Here is a 24871-nt window from a genome sequence, read left to right as displayed (position 1 = left end):
TATTTACTATATACCTGGTACCTCCCTAGACCTAGAAAATCTACCTACCTACCTACCTACCTATTTCCCTCCCATCCATCTGCCAACTTGTTCACTCAGCTAGTTATGTTGTACGGACGGACCTCCTCAACCGCTACATCCGCCAGGTACGTCACACTGGCCCGCACAAACGTCATGACAGTCTCCAGCTCCGCCTCGTTACGGGGCGCGTAGATGAGGACGTATTCGGCCGGCAGGATCAGTCGTTTCACGCCGAGGCGGTTGAAGATCGGGCTGCCTGAGAATGGGTGTCGTTGGGCCCAGCATGCTTCGATGACTTTTTTGCCTAGAAGAAGGAGAAAAAAAAAACAATCAGAGAAGAAAGAGATGAGAATTCGGCTCGCGGAATATATGTATATGTCTCGTCTATGTGTAATGAGGGTAGTGATTATCAGGTCAGAGAGAGGACTTTATTTACAATCCTGCGGCGGCAGCGTCACATGCACAGAGCAGTCACCCGTTCCATGGAAGTGGGAGATTTCCCTCAACATGACTGTTGCGACAGGCTCATTGCCGCGGACACCTCGGCGAGGAAGAGCGCCTCGGTGTGGTCCTCATGGACGGAAGGGGAAAGCTTGACTAGACGCTGGTTGTGCTGGTAGAGACAGGCGAACGCGGCGGTGAGTTTATATATATATATATATATATAGCATCAGTATAATTGACAAAGTTGTCAATTTAATTCGATCAAGGATATTTTCTAGAGTGTAGATGTCGATGCAAATCACAACATCGTATGTATACACATCTAGGAGGAGACCAATTTGCGGTGCTATAATATAATAAATACTCCGTACTCACCTCCCTAACCTCCTTCCCGGGAATCTGATCCCTCTGCCTCTGCGGCACCACATGCCTGCCTATAACAGGCCTCCTCCCCTCGCGGCGCGGCACCTCGCCTCCTAATAATAAGCTCCTCCTGTCCGGATGGCGATCATACTCCTCCGTACTGAACATCTCTCGCGCCAACGGGCACAAAACCAGCGACACGCCGAGCCACCCGATCACATTGTGTGGGACGCCACCGGGCCCTAGGGCCAGGAGAGCGCGATAGTCGCGATAGGCGGCGGCCGTGGAGAGAGTGGCTAGGATGGAAGAGGCTATGGCGATGGTGATGATGACCTTGTTGTTGTTGTCGCGGTTGCGGCTGTGGAGCCAATCCTGGATGCGGGTTGACAGACCTGGGTTATTATTGCTTGGGATGAGAGAGGAGGACATGATGGAAAGAATGACGATGAGATTCAATTCAATGGTACTGTATTGGATTTGGATTAGTTTCTGATGGAGGCAGATGAATTTCTCGCAGATAATACATATAGGTATCTGATATGATATGGTTGCATGGGCGAGCTGAATTCAAGACGGTCGACCTGGGTCACCTGACTTCCAACAGCAAAGGAATCTATCACAGGTCACTTGGCGCTGTTCGAAATCATCGGCAACGAGTCAGCGCTGTGCAGTCTGGTTATGGATGCTGCTTGTCTGTCGAGGTTGCAGTTCCACCAACATCAGCGTCTAGCGTTGCATCTATGTACAGTACATACCTATGTGGGTACAGTACAATCCCGACTACAGGTTGAATTCCATCTCATTGATGCTATTCGAATTATGATTTACGAAAAAAAAAGCCTCGTAGATCGGTATCCGATCTATCCTTGTTGTAGATACTTGCTTTCTTGGCCTGTGGCACTTAATATCAAGACAGTATCAGAAACTACCTACCGCTCTATCTAGTCCTATACCCATGGTTAGCCACGTTTCCATAAACATAGATAGCTAGTTGCTGGCATAGGTATTACCTACCCTATTTAAATTATTAAAATCCACCCCCTGACTGACAATAGGGCCGCAAAAACGCCAGCCAATAGCATAACATAACAAGCAATAATAATTAAATAGCACATCATGCCAGGAAAAACGCAGATGACGACGGAGGAATATCAATCAGCCATTAAAAATTTATTCACTTTACAAAGTAACGATACTACCGCTCAATCAAGACAGGAGATGAGATGGGGAGAAGTTAGGAATTGGGCAGATTTTCTATGGTAAAATCTCCCATCTTTGATATCAAGGCATCCAACCTGCAGTATTCAATTCATTCAAGCAAAGTCGTGTCCGTGTCCTTTACCTATCGATAATGGATATGGACCGACTGATAGATCAGAAACATCATAACATTATATTCATATTTATATTCACATGGATATATATAAGGATATATGCATATAGATATATATGACAAGTTGAATAGCCTTCACTCTCCAGAGAGGCTTCATGTCATGAAAAAGTAAAACAAAACAAACCAACAAACAAACAGAAAAAACATCGGCATGTGAAGTCTTTACCAATTGTTGTTGTTATTGTTGTTGCCGCGAGCTTGGTTGAGGAAGCCTGTTACTCGCAGGGTTAGTATATAATTCACTCGAGTTGTTATGTTAGATGGAGCCTGTAGATAAGAGAGATTCTCACCTTCGGCCTTGTTCAACAGGCTGGCGTCGCTGCTGGCCTGGTTGAGGAAGCCTGTCACACGGTGAGTATAGATTCAGTCGACTCGGATAGTCTGTAATGTAAATGAAATCTCACCTTCAGCCTTGTTCAGCGTTCCTGAGTACTTGCCGCCGGTGGCTTGGTCGACTTGGTTAATGAAGCCTGTTTCTCACTGGTTAGTATATACCATTCACTCGGTTTGGTTCGGTCAATTGATGAGATCTCACCTTCAGCCTGGTTCAACAGGTTGGAGTTGTTGCCGCTGCTGGCTTGGTTGAGGAAACCTATAGGGGTTAGTATGTGTTCAACTCGATAAATTGATGAGTCTCACCTTCGGCCTTGTTCAGCAGTCCGCCGATGTTACCAGAGGAAGAGTCGTTGTTTCCACCAAAGGTGGAGTCATTGTTTCCGCCGTAACTGGAGTCATTGTTGTTGTTGTTGCGGCCACTGTAGCTCGAGTCATTGTTGCCATAGCTCGAATCATTGTTGTTACGGCTGCCATAGCTAGAGTCATTGTTGCCGTAGCTCGAGTCATTACTTCCGCCATAGCTCGAATCGTTGTTACGGCCGCCGAAGCTGGAGTCATTGTTGTTGTCGTTGCTCCGGCCGCCGAATCCTCCATTGCCGGAGTTGCTTCCGTAGTTGGAGGAGTCGTTTCCATACCCAGACTGGTTGCCTCCATAGCTGGAGTCATCCCCATAGCTGGTGTTACCACCCTTGTTGCGACCTCCAAAGCCGGAGTCATTTCCACCGTAGCCAGACTGGTCGCCTCCATAGCTGGAGGAGTCATTTCCATATCCGCTAGAGGAGTCGTTGCCATATCCACTGGACTGGTTTCCACCGTAGCTGGAGTTGTCATTGCCAAAGCCAGAGTCGCCTCCGTATCCTCCGGAGCGGTCGCCGCCGTAACCACGGCTGTTACCGCTGCCGTACGAGTCGTCGTTGTAGCTCATGATGAAGAAGAGATGACGATGATGACAATAAAGAATGGAATGGAATGGATTGAGTGGGCGAGTATGTGGTGGTACACTAATCGAGGGGAGGATGTTTGTTTAAGCAATTGAGCAGGATAACGGGGTCTACCCTCGGTATTTAATACCGCAATATCTGCCTCCTCACTACTCCGTACGCGGACGAGCACGCGGCATCAGCGCCAGCACGAGCGGAGCTGATTCAATTGGAGTGGATTGTTATTACTCGCCCTGAGACGAGACTTAGCTGAACTGCGGGGAATCAGGAGGGGCAATCTGATCTGTCTGGCGTACGTACTCTCCCCTGATTCCATCCATCCTATCCGATCCATCCTATCCCATGGTTCCGTGCACCTCCCTGGAGTGGGTAGCTCAGGCCTCGTCTGAGCCATGACTCGTTCCTACTAGGTAGTTAATCGGATAGCTTGATCTCATTTGCTCATCGAGTCGAGTGCAGCCACATTCCAACGTGGCTTGCTGGCTTCTATGTGGCTCAAAATTCAGGTTCTCAGATGGATCTCACGCAGGTAGTTCGTTGCTGACGAATTTAGGGACCTAGATCTGTACAGAACCAAAATCTCGAAAACCAGTGGGGTAATTAGATCGGTGGTAGCTCGCATAGTGTGGCGCAACAAACCCAGGTACATTGCGATGAATGGATGGATAGAGAGAGGGGTCTGTGTGGCTCAGCCAGCTATCGATCTGGACGGCCCAATTTCTGAGATCGATTTTGCAGTCCTGAACACAGGTCAATACGGCGAACAAGAAGCTATGGAAAAGGAACCCGATCCATCAATTATTGGAAGCGACGACCCAGGTAACTCCGGAGGCTTGGCCAGGCTGCTCACCAGCCTGCATTCGGCAGAACTAAACGGAACTAAACGCCAAACAAGCTTTCTGGGGCAGGATCGGGCCCTCCGTATCGGTGTCTGCACGGTGCACGCCCGCCGATCCGATCTCTCCCATCGCTCCTTCCCATCCAGGCAGATCCGATGGGAGAAATCAAAACACTCAACTTTTAGGGGTGGCGAAAATCCAACCCGATGAGATCCATTCCACCCACCACGGTCCCTCGATCCAGCAGTTTAATTGGCTACTGCAGCTGGGTCTGATTGTGTTATGCCGTAGCGTTCCTACCTAGGTAACCCCCGGGTAATACATAGGTAGCAGAATTGCGTCAGTGCCAACTGGTCAAATGGTCAAGAGGGGTCAGATCGATCAACCAAGTTCATCTCTTTCTCCTGGGAGATCCAATGGCGTGGCTGTGCAGGTAGAAGCCACGAGACCAGGTGATGGATGGATTTTCCTCAAAAACCACCACCAACAGACGGAACTATTGACACCAACTAAACTAAGGGAGAGATTAGCGAAACCTTAAATGTAATAGTTTGTGATTGCCGAGATCGTTCGGAGTCTGCGCAATAATGCGCCAGAATTCATTATCTTTCGATCCAGTCCAGTCTCAGTCCTGCGCCACGAGAGCGGGGGAGGGGGAGGAAAGGCGAAAACTAAAGGACTAAAGGACACAGCGTAGATAGATGGATGTGACTTCCTCTTTGGTGTGGAAATAATAATAAAAATTGATAACAACAATCTAGATCACCCCACGTGTTCGTACTGCCATGGCTAACACCGGAGAAAAAAAGGGGAGAAGCGGAGAGAGAGAATCTCAGTATCTCAACAACAGTAATCAACAGAAAGCCGACGACCGAGATAACGACAACCATAACCGTATTCATATCAAACTGCACTGGCGTAATGTCGGGTGACAGAAATCTCATTGTCCTAATCTCAATGGGATTGAATAGATCGTCGATCGATCGATCAGTCGCTTAGTGCCTTCCCTTCCTAGTCTTCTGCAAAGCTAGTTGATTAGATTGCAGCAAGTACTTACACCCTACCAACCGAAATCTACAGTCAGCTCCTTGTCCAGTCCTCTGGTATGTAGCTGAGCACCGCCGCCCTGATCGTGTGCGATGGGGTGAGCGAGGGACAGATGAGCGGGGTATCTGTCATACACCCATGATGGCGCAACTTAGTTCTTTGAACAATCAAGACAGGACATGACCAAAGAAAAGTCTATTATCGCATAATGAGAAGTAAAATGACCGTCCGATCCTCGGTAGAATGCAAATGATATGGAATAATTGGAAGACGCTTCTTGGTTATCCGCTTTGAGGGGTTCGTGAGGTCTTAGAAAGAGATTACTACTCTTGTAGTGACTGGGACCAGGCTTTCTTTAATCCCAGGCAATCATCCTATCAATCCTAAACGAGCGAAGCGAGTCGTTTAAGCTTGTCTCCTCTGTAAGATTGATCTCCCATTATGGTTATGCCAATGCTGCTTTTCTCACTTGAAACCACAGTTATTTAGTGTTGGTATACTATCTTCTGGGTTCACAGACAGAATTCTTGTAATAAGGCTTGTATTATTTGTTATTACTACTCCATGGCTTACTGCTATTGTTGGACCATTATCATTACGGGTGAATTGCTTTATTGCTGTATTTGTTAATGGGACCAAGATAAATAATCAACTCTGCAACCCCTTGCATACAAGACTACGATCAGAGAAGATGAGAATCATGAGAAATTAGGCCCATTATAAGCCTAGAACGATCAGATTCCACCTCTTTGTCTCAGCCGTTTGGTTCATAAGAGATTGCTTCGTTTCAGGATTCTCAGACATTGACATTTTCTTGATTCTCTTATAATTATTCTCTCATTGTATTTGCACAACTAGGGAATTTCTCTAGCCATTATCTAGAAGATAAGCTGTTGATGAGTGGGCTTTCTTGGAGAATATCAAAGGCTGTCTGCTATGATATCACGCATCGACGCTAAACCTAATATGGTAGATAGGTTGAACCTCCGACTCTCACTCCGCAAGAATCTTGGATCGCCTCCCTATTCAGCAAAGGGACCTCAAGCGTATTCGCCATGACCTGACGCCATGCCCATCTGCATCGAATGCTCCTATCCCGTCTCCCATCTCTACACCTCCTACAGCAAAGCCGACGATCACTCCCTCGGCAAGGGGGTCCGCTTAACCCAATGTCCGCGCTGCAAGCGGTTCGCCGACAAATACGTCGAGCATGATTATGTCGTCCTCTTTATCGATCTGGTGTTGATCAAGCCACAGGTAGTTCGTCCTTCTAGTATCCGCGATGATGCGTGCTGAACGATCCCGAAACAGGTCTACCGACATCTGCTCTTCAATCGTCTGGGAAGAGATGACAATAAATTTGACGTCAGTTGCGATAACATCCCATGTTTATTAACGCACTTCTAACAGTGTTCAGCGCTCGATCATCCGTCTCGGCGTTCTGCTATTACTGTTTGACGTGTATCTGACCTGGGCGCGCATCGAAAAATCCTCCTCCCTCACCTCGACTCCCCTTTCGACGGCCCCCATCATCGTGCAATACCTCTTCTTTTTGACACTCAATGGACTGGCGACGTTGGCGCACCATCTGACGGTGCGCTTGCTGGCCTCCATCCTAGTTCCCCGACCGGCGCAGTCGCCTACGACGGGAGATGCATCAACCGAAACCGGCCCGTCCACCCCCTCGACGCCTGTGGCATCGACCTCGAATTGCAATACTGCGGCTGCGACAAACTCATCTTGCAGCCCCATGAAGCCGTCTCCTTCCAATAATGATATCCTGCAGCGCCCCCCTCCTCCGATTCCTGGCAACAACAGCGCTCCTCCGCAGTGCTGGCCACCCAGCAACTCTCCTCCTTTGGGCCAGGGTCAGGCGCCTCTGCGACGAGCATCGACTGCACCGACTCAGGTTCAACCGCTTCCGCCTCCGTCGCCCGCCAGTCCCAATGCGATCAGTACCGCTCTCTTCGTCAGCAGCTGTCCCAAACTCTTTCCTATTCTTCTGGTGATATGGGGTTCCAAGGAGAGTGAGGTCCCAGAGGGAGGCAGTTCGATGGCCGACAGTCCCGCGGCTACGATGCTGCACAAAACCTTGACTGCTACTGCCGTTTCTCCGCTGTCGACATCACCCACATCCGCTGCGTCGTTGTTACCAACTCTCGCAAGTAGTACAGCTACAGCTACAGCTACCCCTACCGCTACAGCATCCTCCGTCGCAACTTTTTCGTTAGGTGGATTTGCCCCTTTTTCATGGACCTCTTTCGATGTTGATTCTCTTTTCTCGTTCCTATCTCTTGGGGCCGCCAACACCAATCTGGTGCTGTTGAACAACATCGAGGCTTTGTATATCCTCCTCGATTGTGGATATCTGCGCGCCGTTGCGCTTGCCGTAGCGGGGCAATTGGCCAGATGGGGGGTAGAGAAGTTCATGCTGGGGTTGTTTGGAATTGGTTAAGATCGCTGATGCTGGTCATGAGGGATGAATATAATGATATATATGTGTATGTATAAACATGAGAATAGAATAATTCTTGAATTGACATAGCGGCGGAATAGCGCCCACCTGATCGGCCAAAATCCCGTGATTCTAAACCAGATGCGGTAGGTCAGCAGAAGGACCTGCGAGGGAATTCTACAAATCTCCCCGTCTGCTTGCTCCCTTCTCAGCCAGTTTGTGATACTCAAATACGAACCAAGCCTAGTCTTGATGGAATCGGTCCCAAGTACTGCGCCAGGGAGAAGTTCTCCCCCAGGAAGCATGCCGTTGCACAATCTGTACAAGTCTGGTATGTGCTTTTCGCCTCCTGTGTACAGCTTCGGTGCTGAGAAATACTCGCCCAACAGTGATCGTTGCAGACTGTATGCAGGCAAGAGACTTTGCAGCCGTCGACCGACATGTTTATTTGCAGGCGATGCATCAAGTGTGATGGGCGTCGTCAGAAGGTATGCCATGGCTTTGCCTGCTTATTTAGTTGTCAACAGTTCTTTTCTGAGTGGCGCAAGTGTGCTAAGTGTGCTGTAGCAAACGTTGATTGTCTTGTCTCGGTTCGATTGAAACGGAGAACCGAACTCGAGGGTAAGAGTGGGAGTACCATTCAACCCAGCGATGGTACACGCAGTTTACTGGGCTACAGCTATGGCGATTCATTGCAGCTCTCAACAAAAGAGTGGAAAGTCTACAAAAACAGATATGAGCTTCTCAGCTCCGTGAGGAACAGCTGCAAACAGAACTGCTACGAAATGCTAGAGAGCTAGAGCATTCGCAGCACTTACGACTCCCAGAAACTCTGCAAGTGCCATGCCCATATGCGGATCTGTCCACGCATACTCTACCACAAAACCTCGTTCGCACAATCCAGGAGTCTTCGGGGACGCTTCTGGGACATGTATGGTCTCCTCTAGGACGGATCGAGTGTTGGTCGCTTTGCTGGTGATCCTGCGGGCTCTCATTTCATCCTCTCTGTTCAGCAACAGTTCCAGGAGACCTTTTCTCCAGAAATAGATTTCCCAGAAATGTTTTCCGACTGCATCTATCGCCCCCTACGTTGCATTTGGGGTGTGTTCGAGGTCGTCAAAGTTGACTGAAATCCCTGCTATCCAAGATCTTTGGCCTGCAGTCAGTTCTGACAGGATCGACAGCTCTTTTGTTCTGGCTAACCCTCGAGACTATTATTATTCGCAAACAGAGGCGTATTTTCAAACCTAGGCTCGCGTCTATCCGGTCTTGTCCGTCGACCAGCTTTATAGATGACGGCTTGAACCGTGTTCTGAGTTTGGTTGAAGATGGACAGGCTTTGTGTGAAGCAGACGTTCCCTTTCTTTTTTAGCTGTGTGCAGTCATTGCTCTGAATGTGATTACAGATGAGAAGATGAGAGGCTCTCGTGCCGGCAGAAGCGATGTGTTAAGTTCCAATGCTGGTATCCAGTACCAAGAAATCCTATGTCATCTCTCCTGCAGGGTTTCTGCACGAGGAGATCTAACTTGTCTTCAAGGCCTGCTTCTTTAAGCTTCTATGTCTTCAGCTGATCGAGTATTGAATCCCAGCTGATGGCTCCTGGACCGCGCGCGGAACTCGCTGAAGGAGTCGTACGGCGCACCGAAGACGTCAAAAATTGGCTATGTAGAGTCTGTTGTTTAGACTCGTGTTGAAGTATGCCCCCGGGCCAGTCATGACCTGGAAACCAACGCCTTCGCTGTAAACAGGGCTGAACTGCGTGAGCGATTCGACCGACCCAGACGGCATTGTGTAGTTGCAGGTCGGTGCTAAGTTGTTGGAGGCGGAAAAGCACTGGGTGGTGTATGTCGAGGGGACACACTCTCCGCACACAGCCAGAGTCGGAGTCAGAGGCCAGGTGCAGTTTCCAGACGGACAAGGAGCCGTCAGGGGCGAGACATCGTCGGTTAGCATGCCATTGAGTATGGCAGCTTTCATGTTTAATGGCGGGCCGTATGCTGTCAGCCATCCATCAGTCTGCAGCTGCAGATTGTCGTTGACAGCAGACGTCGTCCTTACAGCCCTCTGCAGGATTGCCCTTCCAATCTTGCCACGTTTCACTTCTGGGGATGTTCCCGGCCAAAAGCCCGGAATGAGGATCAGTCACGACGAGGTTGTCGATGGCAACAAGCTGCTGAGTGAATGTTCCGAATGGAAGCGACAGGATGGTGATGATGGCACCGAGATAAGCCAGATACCTGCACACAACTCATGAGCTCCTCCTATTTCCACGATGGATAAGGTTAAGAGGTTTGTCTCACCGACGCCCTCTAACAGAGACCAGAAAAACAAAACTCCCCCACGCCCCACGAGATGCCGCGTCAGACAGGCCCAGATCTTGCAGCTGACTCTGCTCCGCGGCAGTCGAGGTCGAGAACCACAGCCATACCTCCTGGCTGATGGCTGCCTCGACAGGCACCATCAGACAGACCCGATTGAACGTCGACAGTGCTGCGACGATGCCGTTCAGCGTGAACGGTTGCGGCAGGATGAGATCGTTGATGCCGCGGCCGTTGTACTTCTGTAGGAGGATGATGGTTGATAAAAAGGAAGCAATCGACAGCATGGACGCGAAGACCTCTGGGAGCCACCATCGTAGGATGAAAAGGAGGCTGGGCCTGGTTTTCCTATTTGAGGTTGGAAAAAGATGGGAGAGGTTAGGATCGTTATTGATGAGTGCTAGTTGCTCATATGGGACAGGTTTTCTGAGTATCGAAGTCGCTATTGGAAGTGGTGGAGAGCCTTGCAAGGCGTCCGTGTCAGCATCAGGGTCAGGGTATGTTTGGCCCATGGCAGTTGACTAGCTTGGTATTCTAGAATAAGGTATTATCTAGCCGATGAGAATACAGAAAAGCAAGAGAAGAAAAACGGAGAGATTGCCCTTTCTTATCTTCTCGCCATCGATCTCCGCTGCTCGTGCCACCCAGAAAAGCCTCCCCTCACCTCCCGAGGGGAATTCAGGCGGCGTTGGGTGTGCAGTGTTGACCGCTGCAGCTGAACGCTTATATCGCTAATCAGCTAGAGACAGTCTGGCAACTAACTGACATCCCAGGTTGATTGGTTGACCTAGCTTCAAATTCTTGATGTCGGCCTTGTTCTAGATATCGAATAGGAGTTTGTACTATCAGGCGTGACTCCATAGCGGCTGATCGCTTCTGCGGCGCAGCAAAGCAGTTGGGAAGAAAAATAAACAAGACACCTGCACGGCTTTCATCACACATCTCCTGGGCCTATGATAGTTAGATAGCCATCTGTTCACAGGCATGGCTCTGGATCTTATCAGTGATATGTGAAATGCTTTTTCACATGAGTTGAATGAGTTTGCTGACAAGCAGGCTAAAAGTTATAGGTATTTCTGGGCCATTAATATTTAGCCTCTAGCCTGAGAATCATTGGTCCTTTCTGTCGGCCAGATGACTGATTCGTGGGTTGTTTAGTTAGGCCCAGATTACGGGGTAGATCAACACATAGAAGTGCAGGTTGGCAATTAGAGTATGTGTATGTGACATTCTTCATGAGTTACAGTAGTATCGATTTGATTGTAGATTATTGCAAAGGAAAAAAAAAAAGAAAAGCAAAGTGATAACTGATATTCCCATACAGCACCACCAGGGTTTTGAAAAACTGTTGATCAAGGGCTTATCAACCATAGAAAAAAAAATTCATCATCGAAATAAGTCTCTTTCCTAAACCATTTATATTAAAAGATCTGATGTTTATGAGAGAAAACAGATCGTTCATGCAAAAATAACTACTTCTCTTATAATTAGAACTATTTCTTTTTCCTGCCTGACGCTGGATTCAAACTATACAACTTATAACAAGCATCTGACGGTTCTCCTTTTTAGGAAGAAAGACGAATTTCTTTTTGTTGCTCTATCTAAAAAGTATCTAATCGAACAACTAGGCTGTCTAAACTATCTATAACTAAAGGCTGTGGTTAACCCTTACTTCCTAGGATTCAGCATTTCTCTTAATTAATGGTTCTTAAAAATCTAACATTTTATAGCATATTTGTCATGGTAAAACAGTTGAAAAGAATATCATAACCGTTGATCAATGGTCTTTCGAAACCACGGTGGTCCCGTATTGTTCTCAAATTTAATTACTATACTATACAGTTTGAATGAGCTTATTTATCGGTCAGTATGGACTATGAAGCATACAAGGCTTTTAGTTTTGTTATTAAGGGGGGAAAAAAGGAAAAAAAAAAAGAGAATAACAGGTGCCATGGAACAGCACATAATAGAACAGAGTAAAGTAAAGCAAAACATCTATTGATTCAATAGACGTTTTTTTTTTTCGATTCAATTTGATTGGGCATCCAGTCATGCATTCATCATTCCCAATCTTATGTCTATATATAGCTCTGCTTATATTTATCATCGGCAAAAACAATGAACATAATAAATGCATTGCACATAACAGTTATGACTCCTAGCTGAAATGACTGAAAAAAAAAGGCAATGATTAGGGAAGGTCAAAAATAATGAGAATCAATAAATCAATGAAGACCCACTGATTATAAGCCCAAATAATAGCGGAGTTAATCGAATTCATCTTATTGAAACCTTTTGTATTTGTTATAAGGATTCTATTTATAGTACTGACAGTATTGATATCTTCTGTTCATTCATAACTAGCAGCTAAAAATATCAGACTAGAATATAATCAATCGATCAATTGGGTCATGAGTAAATCATGAGAAGACAAGCAATTCATATCAAAAAATGCCGCCATAGATACAAATCCAATTGCTCAGATAAACAAGCATAACGCCGCCATATGCAATCTTACCAGGGTCATAACTCATACACCGTAGTCCATAATCTGCTGACTACACCCTCACCAGCGTCTTCCTCAACCCTCGCAACGTCACGCTGCTCGCCTGCCCGCTTGTCTCGTCCATATTGAACACAAAATCATCCAGCCCGTTCAGCCCGTAGGTCGTCGAGTCGATCGACGACCAGCTGAGGCAGGTGCCCTGCGGGAAGAACAGCTGCGCATCCTCTGCCGCGGCCTCGGCGGCGGACGAGACGGTGTCAAAGACGGCGCGCCATGCTTGCTTGTTGCCGGCTTGCAGGTTCGTTGGATACAACCTGACCCCAACGCCTGCGCCAGGCATCGGGCTGCCGGGCTGCGTCCCCGCTGGAGCTGAAATGACGGGCCAATTCTCTCCCATACTGTCGCCGTCGGTGAACCAGTCGGAGACCTTCAGACCGGGCCCGTTGTCGTCGACGGAGATGGTGATGCTCGTGTTGCTGCTTTTCAGCTGGTACGTGCCGGCAAACGTGCTGTTGGCTTCGGCCTTGCCGGCCTGTTCGACTGCTGGGAGCAGCGCCTGCAGGATCTGCGTGACGGCCGGGTAGACGACCCCATACGACGCGCTCGAGCCCGCCGACAGAAAGGTGAGCACGAGATCGTAGTCCGGGATGAGGGCCAGGATCCCCACGTATTCACCAATCATCCCGCTCTTGGTGTAGATGTCAATCGTGCGGTTGTCCGCTGTCAGGCTCACTCCTCGGGCGATCTCCCACGGCGCGCCGACCGAGATGCCCAGAGAGGAGGTATGGGTGAGTGGCTTCAGCCAGCGACGCGTCTGCGCGGGGGTCAAGAGTCGCGAGTTGAGGATTGCTGACCCGAAGGCGAGGAGGTCGCTTGTACTAGCGTAGTAGCCGCCAGAGCTTTGCACTGTCAGTATCACCTATCATTTATTTCACAGAATATAGAGAGACGTACGGAATCTCAATCCCCAGATCGGATCCAAACCAGGTCGCCTCGACGACATTCTTGTCCGTCGGCGTGCTGACGCTGGTGCGGGTCAAGTTGAGAGGCGAGAGGACCGCCTGGTTGATGACTTCCTCGTATGTCTGGTTGGTCACGGATTCGATGACGAAGCCCAGAATGGCAAAGCCCATGTTGGAGTAGACGGGCGTGGTCCAGGGGGCGTAGACGGGATGGCGGCGGCCGAATTTGGCGAAGAAGGCTGTCAATTAGCATTGCCTTGACGACAGGATATGGTAAGATAGTGTATTGAGAATACTTACTCTGACGAGTGCAACCGGCCTCGTCAGGCTCTCCGCCACATCCTGATACCTGGCTCGAGTTGAGGACGGGCAGTCCATACTTGGACCAGGGTTTTGGTTCGTTGCCCAGATCGAAGCCAACTATCACCTCAATCAGTCGAGCACAATGGTCAAAAAGAGTCAGGCTTACAGTTTGCTGGGATATCGCCCAGATGCGAAGCGAGCGCTTCGATAGTGACTTCGTCCCAATCCACCGCCGTCACAGCCGACGTGTCTTCACTGCTGTACAGATCCCGCAGTTCAGGGACATACTTGGTCACCGGATCGGTCCATTGGATCTTGTCGGCCAGCTGCAGCAGCGCGAGGACGGTGTAGGTCTTGGAGATGCTTCCGACGCGGTAAATGGTGTCGCGGTCCACCTTGTCTGTGCCATTGGGATTGCGCGATGGTGGAGTCCAGTGGAGATCGAGCAGGGGGGTGTCCTCGTGGATGGAGGTGACGCCGATGGAGATGGCCGTATCGTTCAGTCCGGACGTCAGGTTCTGAAATGCAGCTGTGATGGCAAACACCGCTGTCTGGACGGCCTCGTTCTGCGAGGGGTCGGATGGAGGAGGCAGGACGGGCCCGAGAGGAGGACAGTGGACGTAGGATGGGATTTGGAAGCTGTGACTGGTTGAGAGGAGTGCCGCGAAGGCGGACGTAGCAAGTATGTGAGGTCGCATGGTGAGAAGAGAGCTAATTCGAGTGTTCAATTGGAAAGGAGGATCGAGGGATCTATTTCAATTGTTCATGGTAGTCGGAAGTTCTGGCGGATGTCTGAGAAGAAAAGGAGGATCAGACAGCATGATGCAGCTGTATATATACGAATCTCTCACCAGACGCACAAGTTACAACTCATAAAATCGATCGCAAGGCATCAATATACTCAATATTGTGGAGATGCAGCCCAATGCCGATCCTCTCCTGAACCGTTCCAACACTACTGTGCCGCTAAGTCCGATCCCGATCGCCTCTTTTTTTCCATTTTCGGAAATACTGGAGCGGAAGTAAGTTCTAGTTACCACCTCGGACCATACGGTACCCCAGTACTCCCCGGGTGCACAGCGCACGGCATGGCCAGTGCTCTGAACGTTAGTCAGTTAGTCGCGTCCATTTCTCCTCGCAATTGGTATGTTCTTACGTAGTCCAGTATATGGCGCGGACGTGGCTTGCCACGCAAAGCCTCCCGTAAGGCTGCCACATTACTAAGAATACCCTGGAAACGTGTACCCCATACAAAGTGCTGATCTTGAACGCCACTGTAGCCACCAAGATCAACAGGCTGGACGTGCAAGTCAAGGGTTACACCAATGGACATGTCGATCACATATTTAATTAAATCCTGGTCTGGTCGTATTTCGTACTCGGTAGTTGGGCCGACACAAGAACCCTTATCAAGTCGTGTATTAAACAATGGTAACCAGGTTAACGAACAAAGAATAATATTCTTGGACGGTGTCGCGTCTGTGCTTTATCCACTAGCTAAGACTCGGGAATTCACTAGCTGCCGAAAGCCCTTGCTTCTTCGTCTAATTTTGATTTTGATTGGCGTGTTCGTACAGTTTCAATATCAACTCAAGACTATAAATATCACCAAACCTAACTAATAATACCAACCTTCTGTGCAACAGAGCAGTGCATCTAGTGATGTTATCATATATGGCTGAGAAGGCGAGCTTGTTGATTTTACTAAGCAGACTGCTAGATTGATTGATTGAGAGAGCGCATGCTTGCTTAAATCATGAAAAATAATAATTAAACTCCGAAGGATCTTCCCCCCTGTCAGTGGTAGTCAATAGACGAAACAATTTGTTACGACGTCGTAGTAGCTAGCTACTGCACAGACCATAGCTAACCGGAGCCAGGCATCAAAATATGAATTTCACCTCGACATACTCCGTACGGAGTACGGGGTACTCTGACAGGGTACTCTCAAGTAATGTAGGTAGTAATAATGACTATGATGGTTGCACCCACCTGACACTAGGACTGTAAGAAAAGGTTAGTTTCTCTTAAATCTGTATTACCTACCTAAGTAGGTAGCTACCAAGTACAGTACATAATTTTTTTATCTCATCTTCCGCTATTATGATTGCGTTCATTGTACTTACTGTACTCTGCACCTAGTCAGCTGATCGCAGACAAACACGTGCAACCTCTCTTGAGGTCACCTGGCTTAATTAACTAACTTGGAAACGTTGCAAGGAATGTTGTCACACCTTTCTACCTACAGAAATATTGCAAGTGATCAGTCAAGCAGCATAAGACAGGAATGAGTTCGGGACTGTTACTACGGCTACCTGATACTGATGTGAATTTTATTTTCTTTAATTAAGCGTCGAACATAGATGGACAGTAAGGAGAGAGGAGGATGGTATTCATGAATATTTCATTCTCATGTTGGGTGTATTGGGTCTATATTCAGTCTCTAGTCCATATCTAAAATGTCTCAAATGTTCTGATTGAATTTTCAGGGGGGAAAAAAAATAAAGGCAGTATATCATCTCCGCCTACCGCCTAGCAGCAGCAGTCAGCCTCCTGAGCATCCGACATCTCTTCCTCTGTTGGCATGTTGATGATCATCAGGTAGACCTTGCACCTCAATGGCAATCTGCGTCGTGATCTGAATCGCGATCGACACTGATATGAAAATTCCATGGGGAAGGAACATGGTCCCGCTCGATGCGAGGTTGATGGCATTGAGCCACGGAGACGCCGTGCTGGCGGCGTTGAACGTGTCGAGAAAGTTGAGGAACAACGCCTGGTCGATACCAAACGCGGCGAGATCAGGCGCGTAGGCTCGTATAAACCCGTGGGAGTGGTCCTTTGGCCGGCGCTGCGGAAGGACAACTGGATTAGGGTAGTTTCGGTAGAGTAGAGGCTGAAGGTTCTGGTGGAAGAGCATGTTTTTGGAGAAACGTATCGGCCAGTTGCGATGTGTCTTGGGTGGGCAGAAGCTCAGGAGGGCCCCCGACAACCTCGTCCTGCGCTTGGTCTAGCTCCCATTCGCGTTCATCGTCATTATCGTGAAGTATGTCTTCATTGTACGCAGGTTGATGTGATGATTCAGCTGCTGGTCCTTCGCCACTTCTGCAAGCCTTTCGAGCCGTGACGCCTTCAGAGACGAGGCCAATGCCCGCAGTGACGCCTTGAACGGCTTTCCCGATCAGCATAGACATGCTTGGTAAGTAATATGATGGTAGCTGCGAATCAGAACTGGTAAACAAGAAGATAGTTTCAATCCTGTAGGGGGGCCATCTCTCTTGTTGTAAGTCCTCCAACCTGCTTCTCCAGGCTGTGTTGCTGGCAGTCTCCATGACACCTATGCTCTAGAAGGTCGACAATGATTCAAGCCGGGCTATTCCGCTGTCGCTGGCGAACACGTATTTGATGCGAACCAGACGATTGTTGGCTATGGAGTGGGTGCGTCTCGCATGCTGTCTTCGGGTTTGTTTACCTGATTGTCTCGCTTTTGCTTTTGCTTTCGTAGATGCAAGCATGTGCTAAGCCAATCAGATCAGTTGAAATATAGTTAAAGGAGCAGATATAGTAAAATAATAAAAATATTCCTAAAATAATAATTGAGAATGAGTTACCAAAGTTGCCGAAGTTTGGAACAATGCTTCCGCTCATGTGTCCTGTCTGGCGATAATCCATGATTCACTTAAAATGCTTTCTTCTTACGAAAATTGGTAAAGACAAACACAAAACGGGCTTCCTTACGATAGTGAAGTAAGCAAAGTAAGTCTTTAGGACTACATCTTGCTATCTCCAAATCCCTAGAATGGAAATAAATGGGCACATTTATGTATTTGCTGTATCTATCTACTTTATATCTATGTATAGCTCTATCGTGCAACTCTCATCAAGCCTACTGGTTCTCGTATGTCAGACCCGACTCTTTCCGGATCGCACCGTACATGGCCGCAATATCGCCCTTGGCGCCGGCATGCTCCTTGACCTCCTTCAGGTATGAGTCCGCAATCTCGACGCTCTTCAGCCGCATGCCGGCTTCCTTGGCCAGATTCATGACATGTCGCGCGTCCTTCCGCGCGAGGTCAACCGCAAACAGCGGCTCCTCGCGCTGGTAGTAGTCTCCGCTCTCCATGCGAACTGCATACTTCGGCAGCGCGCCCGGGAACATCAGCTCGAGCCACTGCTTCAATGGCTCGACGCCCAGACCCGTCTTCTCGGCCAGCACCATGCCCTCGCCCAGCGTCTCAACGAAACTCAGGATGAAGGAGTTGCCCAGCAGCTTCATCATCGACGCCTTACCGACCTCCTCGCCGCTGAAGTCGATGTTGGCGCGCGCAATCACGCCCGTCGTGTACGGCTTCATCTTCTCCACGTCCTCCTTGGGGCCAGCCGGCACGCAGATCAGCGTGCCGGCGTCTGCAAACGCCGGTGCTCCAAAGACAGGACACGCGACGAAGGAAGCCCCCCGCGCGCGCAGCGTCTCGTTGATCTTGCGGGTCGTGTCCGGGTGGATGGTCGAGCAGTCGACGAACAGCTTGCCCGTGACATCGCCGGTGTCGAGTGCGGCCTGGATGGTCTGTTCGACGGCGGCGTCATCGCCGAGGCAGATGAAGATTATCGAGGCTGGCTGCACGGCCTCCGCGATGGTGGTAGCGACCTTGGTCTTGTCGGTGCCCAGCGATTCAGAGAGGGCGGTGGCACGAGCTGTAGTGCGGTTGTAGAGGATCAGAGGAGAGGTCAGGGACGCTTTCTGGACGATGTTCTTGCACATGCCCTGGAAGGCTCTGAGTTAGTCAGGTATTACTTTACCCCGCAAGGATCAACGCTTGCTTGCAACTGTGTCAACTCACGTACCCGTCCCATGTTCCCCAATCCGATCCATGCCAGCTGCGGAGCCATTTTGTGTGGAGTGCGTTGGATGTTGAACCAATTTGTTGTGTTCTTTTCGACCGAGAGGGGTCTGCGGGGTAAGCTGTTGTTTGTAGATATGTACCGGTATAGAATGAACGCGCAAAGAGCGTCGAAGCTCCCCTGGATATTCAATTAAAACGATGGGATGTAGACAGAAAAAAGGCAGGATAAAGAATGTCTAGGGATTCTTCATTATTATAAATACTCATAAATACAGCGGAATCTTCTTATCTCTTCCAGAGCGGAGACGGAAATAACAATGCCAATGACGTCGATGGTTCTGCGGGCCGCAATACCCGCAGCAGCCGACCTACTCTCGGCCGGATGATTGGCCAGACCCGTGCTGATATACCAGTACCTAGGTAAACTGTAAGTTGGGGAGTTACCAGATGAAGTTTAGTGATCATGTGATATAACCATTTTTGGTTAAGCGCCGTCCCCGTCGCTTTATTGACAGAAATTCAAAACTGTAGAAGACTGGCGAGCTCTCTGAGCCTCCTGATTGGTCAGCTGCCCAGGCCGCCGAGCCGAACCCCTTCTCCCGCCTACTCCGCTCTCCCAGCTCTCCTCCTTCCACTGCCTAAGCGATTCCATATAGAGCGTTTTCAGGGCTTCAAGTCTCCCACTAGGCCGAGAAAAACTATATAAACTATCTACCTCTCCCTGGTCCAACATTCCCTTTCTAATATCCCTATTTGTACTGCACTTGGTCTGTAATTAGACTATTTGTATGTATGTACATACAGTACACTACACTACGGAGTACACCGTACAGAGACTATAGAGCATTCGAGCCGTTTGTTTTCCAGCATGCAATTCATGAATTCCAACATCCCCTGGTTCGTCCGTCTGTCCGTCCGTCCGTTCGTTCTCTTTCCCAACTAGCCCACAATGCAGCTCCCTTCACGGGTCGCCGTGACGGTGCTGGCCTCTTTGATCGGGCCAGCCATTGTGGCAGCCAGCGAATTCGACTCCTGGCTCGCACTACATCCCATCTCGACCAGGACCAGGACCTCCAGCGCAACAACGCCGACGCTATCCGCCAACGGTGTCCTCCAGTCGAACCCGGCTCTCCTCACCTCCGTCAGGAACCCATGTCCCGCAAGCTGCAGCGACAGCGGAAGCAATCCCAGCAACTGGACCGTCTATCACAATATGGATCGTCTTGCATGGTGCAATCAAACCATGCTTCTCGATTTTGCCCTCTACAATGCGCTTGATGACCCCGATACCCATAAAAGCATCCGGTCTTGCACTGCCAATGGTGTCAATACTCCCGCCAAGAATGATGGATCTTGTCCCCTTACCAAGGACAAGGCCCAGACACAGCAAGTTTCTGCCTCTCTGCAGATGGCCTGGCTGGACTCGAGTGACACCGGATCGGTCACGGATGTCGTAGCCGCCTTTCAGCAGATTGAGAGTTATCTGGGTCGGGAGGCCAGCTGCAATGAGACAATTGCCTTTACGTACTCGGGACAGGCGGCAGTCGGTGTTTATGCGGGCTCTCAGATCCAATGGCAGGGTATCACGACCTCAGTGCTCCAACAGTTCATCAGTCAAGTGCAGAGCAAGGGCATCTCAGACAGCCTCCTCGTTCAGCTCTGCGGAGGGGATGGTCGCAGTGCTCGATACGCGCTCGGGGTTATTGCCAATGCGAATGCCGACCTCGCCTTTGTGCAGAGCGCCGTGCAGACATGAAGAAACGGCAGTTGCATCACTGCATATGACGGAGCAGCCACATACAGCCTCACTGTTGCCAACCTCAAGAGCTACAATAACAACACTTGGGGCTGGATGGGCTGCAGCGACTTACAGGCTGGCAACAATATATGCTTGAGCACGGGCTCGCCGCCTATGCCTGCTGTGATATTTGGGGCCAGTGCGGTACTACTTCTGAGTTCTGCACGATCAGCCAGTCTCCCACGGGGGCACCCGGAACTGCCGCTGTAGGGACCAATGGCTGTATCTCGAACTGTGGTACCGATATTGTGGAGTCGGGCCCTCCATCAGAATTCATGAAGGTGGCTTACTTTGAAGCCTACGATTCATCTCGTCCCTGCCTGAGCAGTTCCGTCTCATCGATCGCGGACAGCGGCTATACTCATGTCCACCTTGCATTTGCAGCGATTACACCAGACTTCCAAGTGAACATCACGGGCATCTCGGATCAGTTCAACAGCTTCATCTCCTTGACCGGGTTCAAGCAGATTCTGTCCTTTAGTAGATGGGCATTCTCGACCGATCCTTCAACCTATGACATCTTCCGTCAAGCGGTGACATCAGCCAACTGCAGCACATTGATCTCGAATATTGTTGCATTTGTGCAGCAGTACGGCCTGGACAGGGTGGATTTTGACTGGGAATATCCTGGTGAACCAGACATCCCTGGCATCCCCCTGGGAAGTCCCAACGATGGTCTTAACTACTTCCTGTTTCTAAATGACCTGCAGATTAGCCTACAGGCAAAGGTCCCTGGAACCACCGTATCAATCGCAGCGCCTGCGTCATATTGGTACTTTCAGTACTTCCCCATTTCAGCCATCACTCTGGTCATGGACTATATCATCTTCATGACCTACGATCTTCACGGCCAGTGGGACTACGGGAATGCATTTTCCGACCCTTCCTATCCGTTAGGAAATTGCCTCCATTCTGATGTCAATCTGACCGAAACCATCAACGCCCTGTCTATGATTACCAAGGCAGGCGTACCATCCAATATGGTCGTGGTGGGTGTGACTAGCTATGGGTGTTTGTTCCAGATGACCACCGCCGGCTGCTATACGGAGTTGTGCACATTTACCGGTCCCTCATCGGGTGCATATCCGGGGCCTTGCACAGATACGGCAGGCTATCTCGCTAATGCGGAGATCAACTACATCAATGCCACGCTGGGAAGTACCATATCGTACATCGATCTCAACAGTTATTCGAACATCCTCGTGTATGACGATATGCAGTGGGTTGGGTACATGGACGATAACATCAAAGCGGTGCAGACCAACCTGTACGAAGGACTGAACTTCAGCGGAACGACCAATTAGGCCGTCGACCTCCAGGGTACAGCAAGTACCATATCTGATGCTTGCAAAGCTTTAATGCCAACACAAGGTGGTACTCTACCCATATGCACGCTAATTGCACCGACAACCGCATGTATTGCCGGCACGGGGGAAGGCAACTACAAAGATCTGTGTCAATTCAGCTGCCAGTACGGATACTGCCCTGCTGGTCTCTGTACATGTACAGCAACGGGCACTCTGAACCCAGAGCCCTTGGTCACCAACGTGTATGGCTGCCCTGCTGCCGGTCTCAATTCTAGTTACTCTGCACTGTGCTACTTTGCTTGCAACCACAGATACTGCCCGAATTCGACTTGCACAGTAGATTCTAACCTAAGTGGAATCCTGGGATGCTCAACAACCCTGTTTACTGGGATTATTGACGAGACCAATTAGAACCCTCAATCAAGCTGTGAGAATGTTGGACAATGTGGGAAATTTCCCTTGCTTCCTTTTTACTGAATCCGAAACAAAATACTGATTGGTGCCAAAATAGATGGAGTAATGAATTAGATGATCTGGAATGCAGTCGATGCCACTACTCAGCTTCAAAATTGGCTCAGCCACTATACGGACAAGAACTTTGTGATCGACTTCTCCAATCCTTTTCAAATTGGGCAGCAGGTTGCTCCTTGCGGCAGGCTTAACAATGATCATTGCTCTATGCCAAATTATGTATTAACCATGCCTGGCACAGGATGGGAGTACTGTGTCATAGTGTTGTTGGTGAACTTAAATTTCATAAGTTCTTTCTCTTGATTTCTTTCATCTTCAACTCTTTCCTCTTGATAGGAACTGGATCTAAGAGAGAGACCAAAAAAAAATTTTTTTTAGGTCATGAGCGATTTATATAATGCTTTGGGTGATATCCCAGGGAATTTCAGTTCCCGTGTAACAGAGATCCTCGGAACGTTCACTCCTCCCCTGCTACCAGACAACTCATTCATGTGGATTGAAATTTTGACCGCAATCAGTACGCTCCTCATAGTAGGCACAATACTGACCGGTAACATTTATGCTACTGCTGCCAGTGCCCTTTTTGCAGGAGCCATCACCAAAGGGATTAATGTACTTGCAGGGAGCGCCAGTACTCCTGGCACCAATTTAAGCATGTAAGTCTCCCATCCTGGAAGCCAATGGCCGAGCTACTTGCTCTGGCCCAGATTCCAGTCTTTAGAAAGCTCACCGAATCTGATAAAACTGAATAGAACGGCCTATGACTGGGTGGACTCGGTCCAAAATATATACACCAATCTGTGGGAGAACACCATCGACGCGGGGAACGAATCGATGGTGTCTCTTTTCGAAAAGGGCGTCTTTCTGGATGAGAGAAAGATCCCGATCCTCACGAGTTCTGCTAACGCGACGAAAATCACCCAAGGTCAGGTGACGGACTGGAATCTCGATGTTCTCGATGCAGCGGTGGTGAATCTGTGCTGGAACCAGGCAAACGTATTTCTATACTGTTATGAAATGAGCGAGGATGACTGTACGTGCCCTGTTCCTAATTCATTCCATCGGAAACCCAAGTCAAGACTGACATGCAGAACCTGTTAAATAGTCAACAACAATGCAGCGGACATCCCACCTGCGTTGAAGGCGTTTACCAGCCAAGGCTACGGATGTTACTTGCAGGCATAAGCTGGATCTCAGCACCCCTTCGCCTGGAGAGAGAATTCAACGCTTCTAACGGACATTTGATATTGATAGCATAGACCCAACCAGCCAGATAATCGCAACCTACATTGATCCTCCAGGATATTCGATAAGTTCCATCCCGTGACCATTGTTTCAGTCCCCAGTCTGGGCCGAATCTTAAAGGCTGACCAACTCTGTTCTCGAAGTCTCTGGGCACCGGCAACTACCATTTACGGGCCCGGACATCATCCAGAGCAGTTACTCCTCCTTCGTCGCCGGCGGCTTCAACTACACGGTCCCTCCTCCGGACAACATCAACACGGTTCTCGCAATGACCGTGGATGACATCCTGAACGGGGGCTTGTGGCCCATGGTCGGCACCTTCAACCTGCCCATCTGCGACCCCAGCGGAACCTGGTCGCTGGAGGAATTCTTCGCCAACATGGGTTATGAGGGATATGGGGATACCGCAAGGTAAGGAGGAACCTGAGGGTCTTTTTTTTTTCTTCGGGGCAACATGCTGATCCAAAAAAAAAAACGAATTTTAGTTTCTGTGGTTGTCAGAATTTCGTCGATAAGAATGGCAAAACCTTCGACCAGTTTGTAGCAGTCAGCGACCTGAGTTGTTCCTGTGGTGGCGGACCTGGTTGTTGTATGGATACAGGATCCATATCGACGTGCCCGTAAATAAATTAGTTGGGAACAGATCCGGTGTGTCTGTCCATTTGGGCCTACCGTCTGGTAGATTCGATTGCAAGGAATTTTGTTTTTCTTTTTCTTTTCTTTTTTTTTTCTTTTCTCGGTCATTTCATTTCTGAACAGTGTTCATTTATTTATCAGCTCTCTCGATACATAGTCAATGAAATTAGAGCAGACAGTTTCCGCAATAACAATCTGGGGCGCTCAACTCAAAACACCCTCCTCCGGATCTATGAAATATGTCGGTAGTTACCCATCCCCCCAAAACCTGTTCTAGATCTCTTTTGTCTTGTTGAGATAAAAGAGGTACGCTCACTCACTAAGATGTTTTCTTTGTGTACATGTACATAACCTTTAGGCATAAATATGCCCACGATGTACATGTACTTAGAAATGACCATTAGACCATTCATTCGTTTTTTTTTTCTATCTCATAGTCAGTACATTAAAAATCAACTTAAGTCATTCCTTGATGCTCAGACAGATACCTGGCACGCCGACAAAATATCACGGTATAATAAAGACTTCCCTTTTTTTTTTTTTAGCTCCACTACGATCGACCATCTTCAACCAGGGCGCAGTGCAGTTTAAGTCTTACATGGTTCTTGAAATTCGTTGATCTGATCTTAGGATAGGACAGT

General features: G+C 48.9%; 10 protein-coding genes across 10 annotated transcripts; 4 read left to right on the top strand and 6 right to left on the bottom strand.

The window, feature by feature from the left end:
• Window positions 1-247: 247 nt before the first annotated feature.
• On the bottom strand, window positions 248-1257 carry VTN77DRAFT_7389 (uncharacterized protein; the record flags this gene model as incomplete). Its single annotated transcript, XM_069423772.1, has 2 exons — window positions 248-325; window positions 841-1257. 2 exons carry the CDS (start codon window positions 1255-1257, stop codon window positions 248-250), a joined length of 495 nt encoding a protein of 164 aa, XP_069281195.1.
• Window positions 1258-2383: 1126 nt separating this feature from the next.
• On the bottom strand, window positions 2384-3482 carry VTN77DRAFT_7388 (uncharacterized protein; the record flags this gene model as incomplete). The annotated part of the gene is made up of 5 exons (XM_069423771.1): window positions 2384-2433; window positions 2512-2562; window positions 2626-2691; window positions 2757-2813; window positions 2861-3482. The coding sequence occupies 5 exons, from the start codon at window positions 3480-3482 to the stop codon at window positions 2384-2386; spliced, it is 846 nt and encodes a 281-aa protein (XP_069281194.1).
• A 2970-nt stretch (window positions 3483-6452) lies between these two features.
• Window positions 6453-7839, top strand: VTN77DRAFT_7387 (uncharacterized protein; the record flags this gene model as incomplete). Its single annotated transcript, XM_069423770.1, has 3 exons — window positions 6453-6641; window positions 6696-6749; window positions 6802-7839. 3 exons carry the CDS (start codon window positions 6453-6455, stop codon window positions 7837-7839), a joined length of 1281 nt encoding a protein of 426 aa, XP_069281193.1.
• A 2012-nt stretch (window positions 7840-9851) lies between these two features.
• On the bottom strand, window positions 9852-10670 carry VTN77DRAFT_7386 (uncharacterized protein; the record flags this gene model as incomplete). The annotated part of the gene is made up of 2 exons (XM_069423769.1): window positions 9852-10077; window positions 10141-10670. The coding sequence occupies 2 exons, from the start codon at window positions 10668-10670 to the stop codon at window positions 9852-9854; spliced, it is 756 nt and encodes a 251-aa protein (XP_069281192.1).
• Window positions 10671-12716: 2046 nt separating this feature from the next.
• Window positions 12717-14627, bottom strand: VTN77DRAFT_7385 (uncharacterized protein; the record flags this gene model as incomplete). Its single annotated transcript, XM_069423768.1, has 4 exons — window positions 12717-13563; window positions 13619-13865; window positions 13927-14046; window positions 14096-14627. 4 exons carry the CDS (start codon window positions 14625-14627, stop codon window positions 12717-12719), a joined length of 1746 nt encoding a protein of 581 aa, XP_069281191.1.
• A 1817-nt stretch (window positions 14628-16444) lies between these two features.
• Window positions 16445-17123, bottom strand: VTN77DRAFT_7384 (uncharacterized protein; the record flags this gene model as incomplete). Its single annotated transcript, XM_069423767.1, has 3 exons — window positions 16445-16461; window positions 16537-16834; window positions 16923-17123. The coding sequence occupies 3 exons, from the start codon at window positions 17121-17123 to the stop codon at window positions 16445-16447; spliced, it is 516 nt and encodes a 171-aa protein (XP_069281190.1).
• Window positions 17124-17815: 692 nt separating this feature from the next.
• VTN77DRAFT_7383 (uncharacterized protein) lies at window positions 17816-18819 on the bottom strand (the record flags this gene model as incomplete). The annotated part of the gene is made up of 2 exons (XM_069423766.1): window positions 17816-18694; window positions 18775-18819. 2 exons carry the CDS (start codon window positions 18817-18819, stop codon window positions 17816-17818), a joined length of 924 nt encoding a protein of 307 aa, XP_069281189.1.
• Window positions 18820-19722: 903 nt separating this feature from the next.
• VTN77DRAFT_7382 (uncharacterized protein) lies at window positions 19723-20529 on the top strand (the record flags this gene model as incomplete). The annotated part of the gene is made up of 1 exon (XM_069423765.1): window positions 19723-20529. The coding sequence occupies one exon, from the start codon at window positions 19723-19725 to the stop codon at window positions 20527-20529; it is 807 nt and encodes a 268-aa protein (XP_069281188.1).
• Window positions 20530-20660: 131 nt separating this feature from the next.
• On the top strand, window positions 20661-21875 carry VTN77DRAFT_7381 (uncharacterized protein; the record flags this gene model as incomplete). The annotated part of the gene is made up of 1 exon (XM_069423764.1): window positions 20661-21875. The coding sequence occupies one exon, from the start codon at window positions 20661-20663 to the stop codon at window positions 21873-21875; it is 1215 nt and encodes a 404-aa protein (XP_069281187.1).
• An 855-nt stretch (window positions 21876-22730) lies between these two features.
• Window positions 22731-24009, top strand: VTN77DRAFT_7380 (uncharacterized protein; the record flags this gene model as incomplete). Its single annotated transcript, XM_069423763.1, has 4 exons — window positions 22731-23005; window positions 23102-23382; window positions 23455-23517; window positions 23738-24009. The coding sequence occupies 4 exons, from the start codon at window positions 22731-22733 to the stop codon at window positions 24007-24009; spliced, it is 891 nt and encodes a 296-aa protein (XP_069281186.1).
• Window positions 24010-24871: the final 862 nt, after the last annotated feature.

This window comes from Rasamsonia byssochlamydoides (genome assembly GCF_041956645.1).
Source record: "Rasamsonia byssochlamydoides strain NRRL 3658 unplaced genomic scaffold VTN77scaffold_6, whole genome shotgun sequence".
NCBI lineage: Eukaryota > Fungi > Ascomycota > Eurotiomycetes > Eurotiales > Trichocomaceae > Rasamsonia > Rasamsonia byssochlamydoides.
Note: the sequence above shows the minus strand (reverse complement) of the source record. Positions and strands in the feature narration are given on the sequence as shown.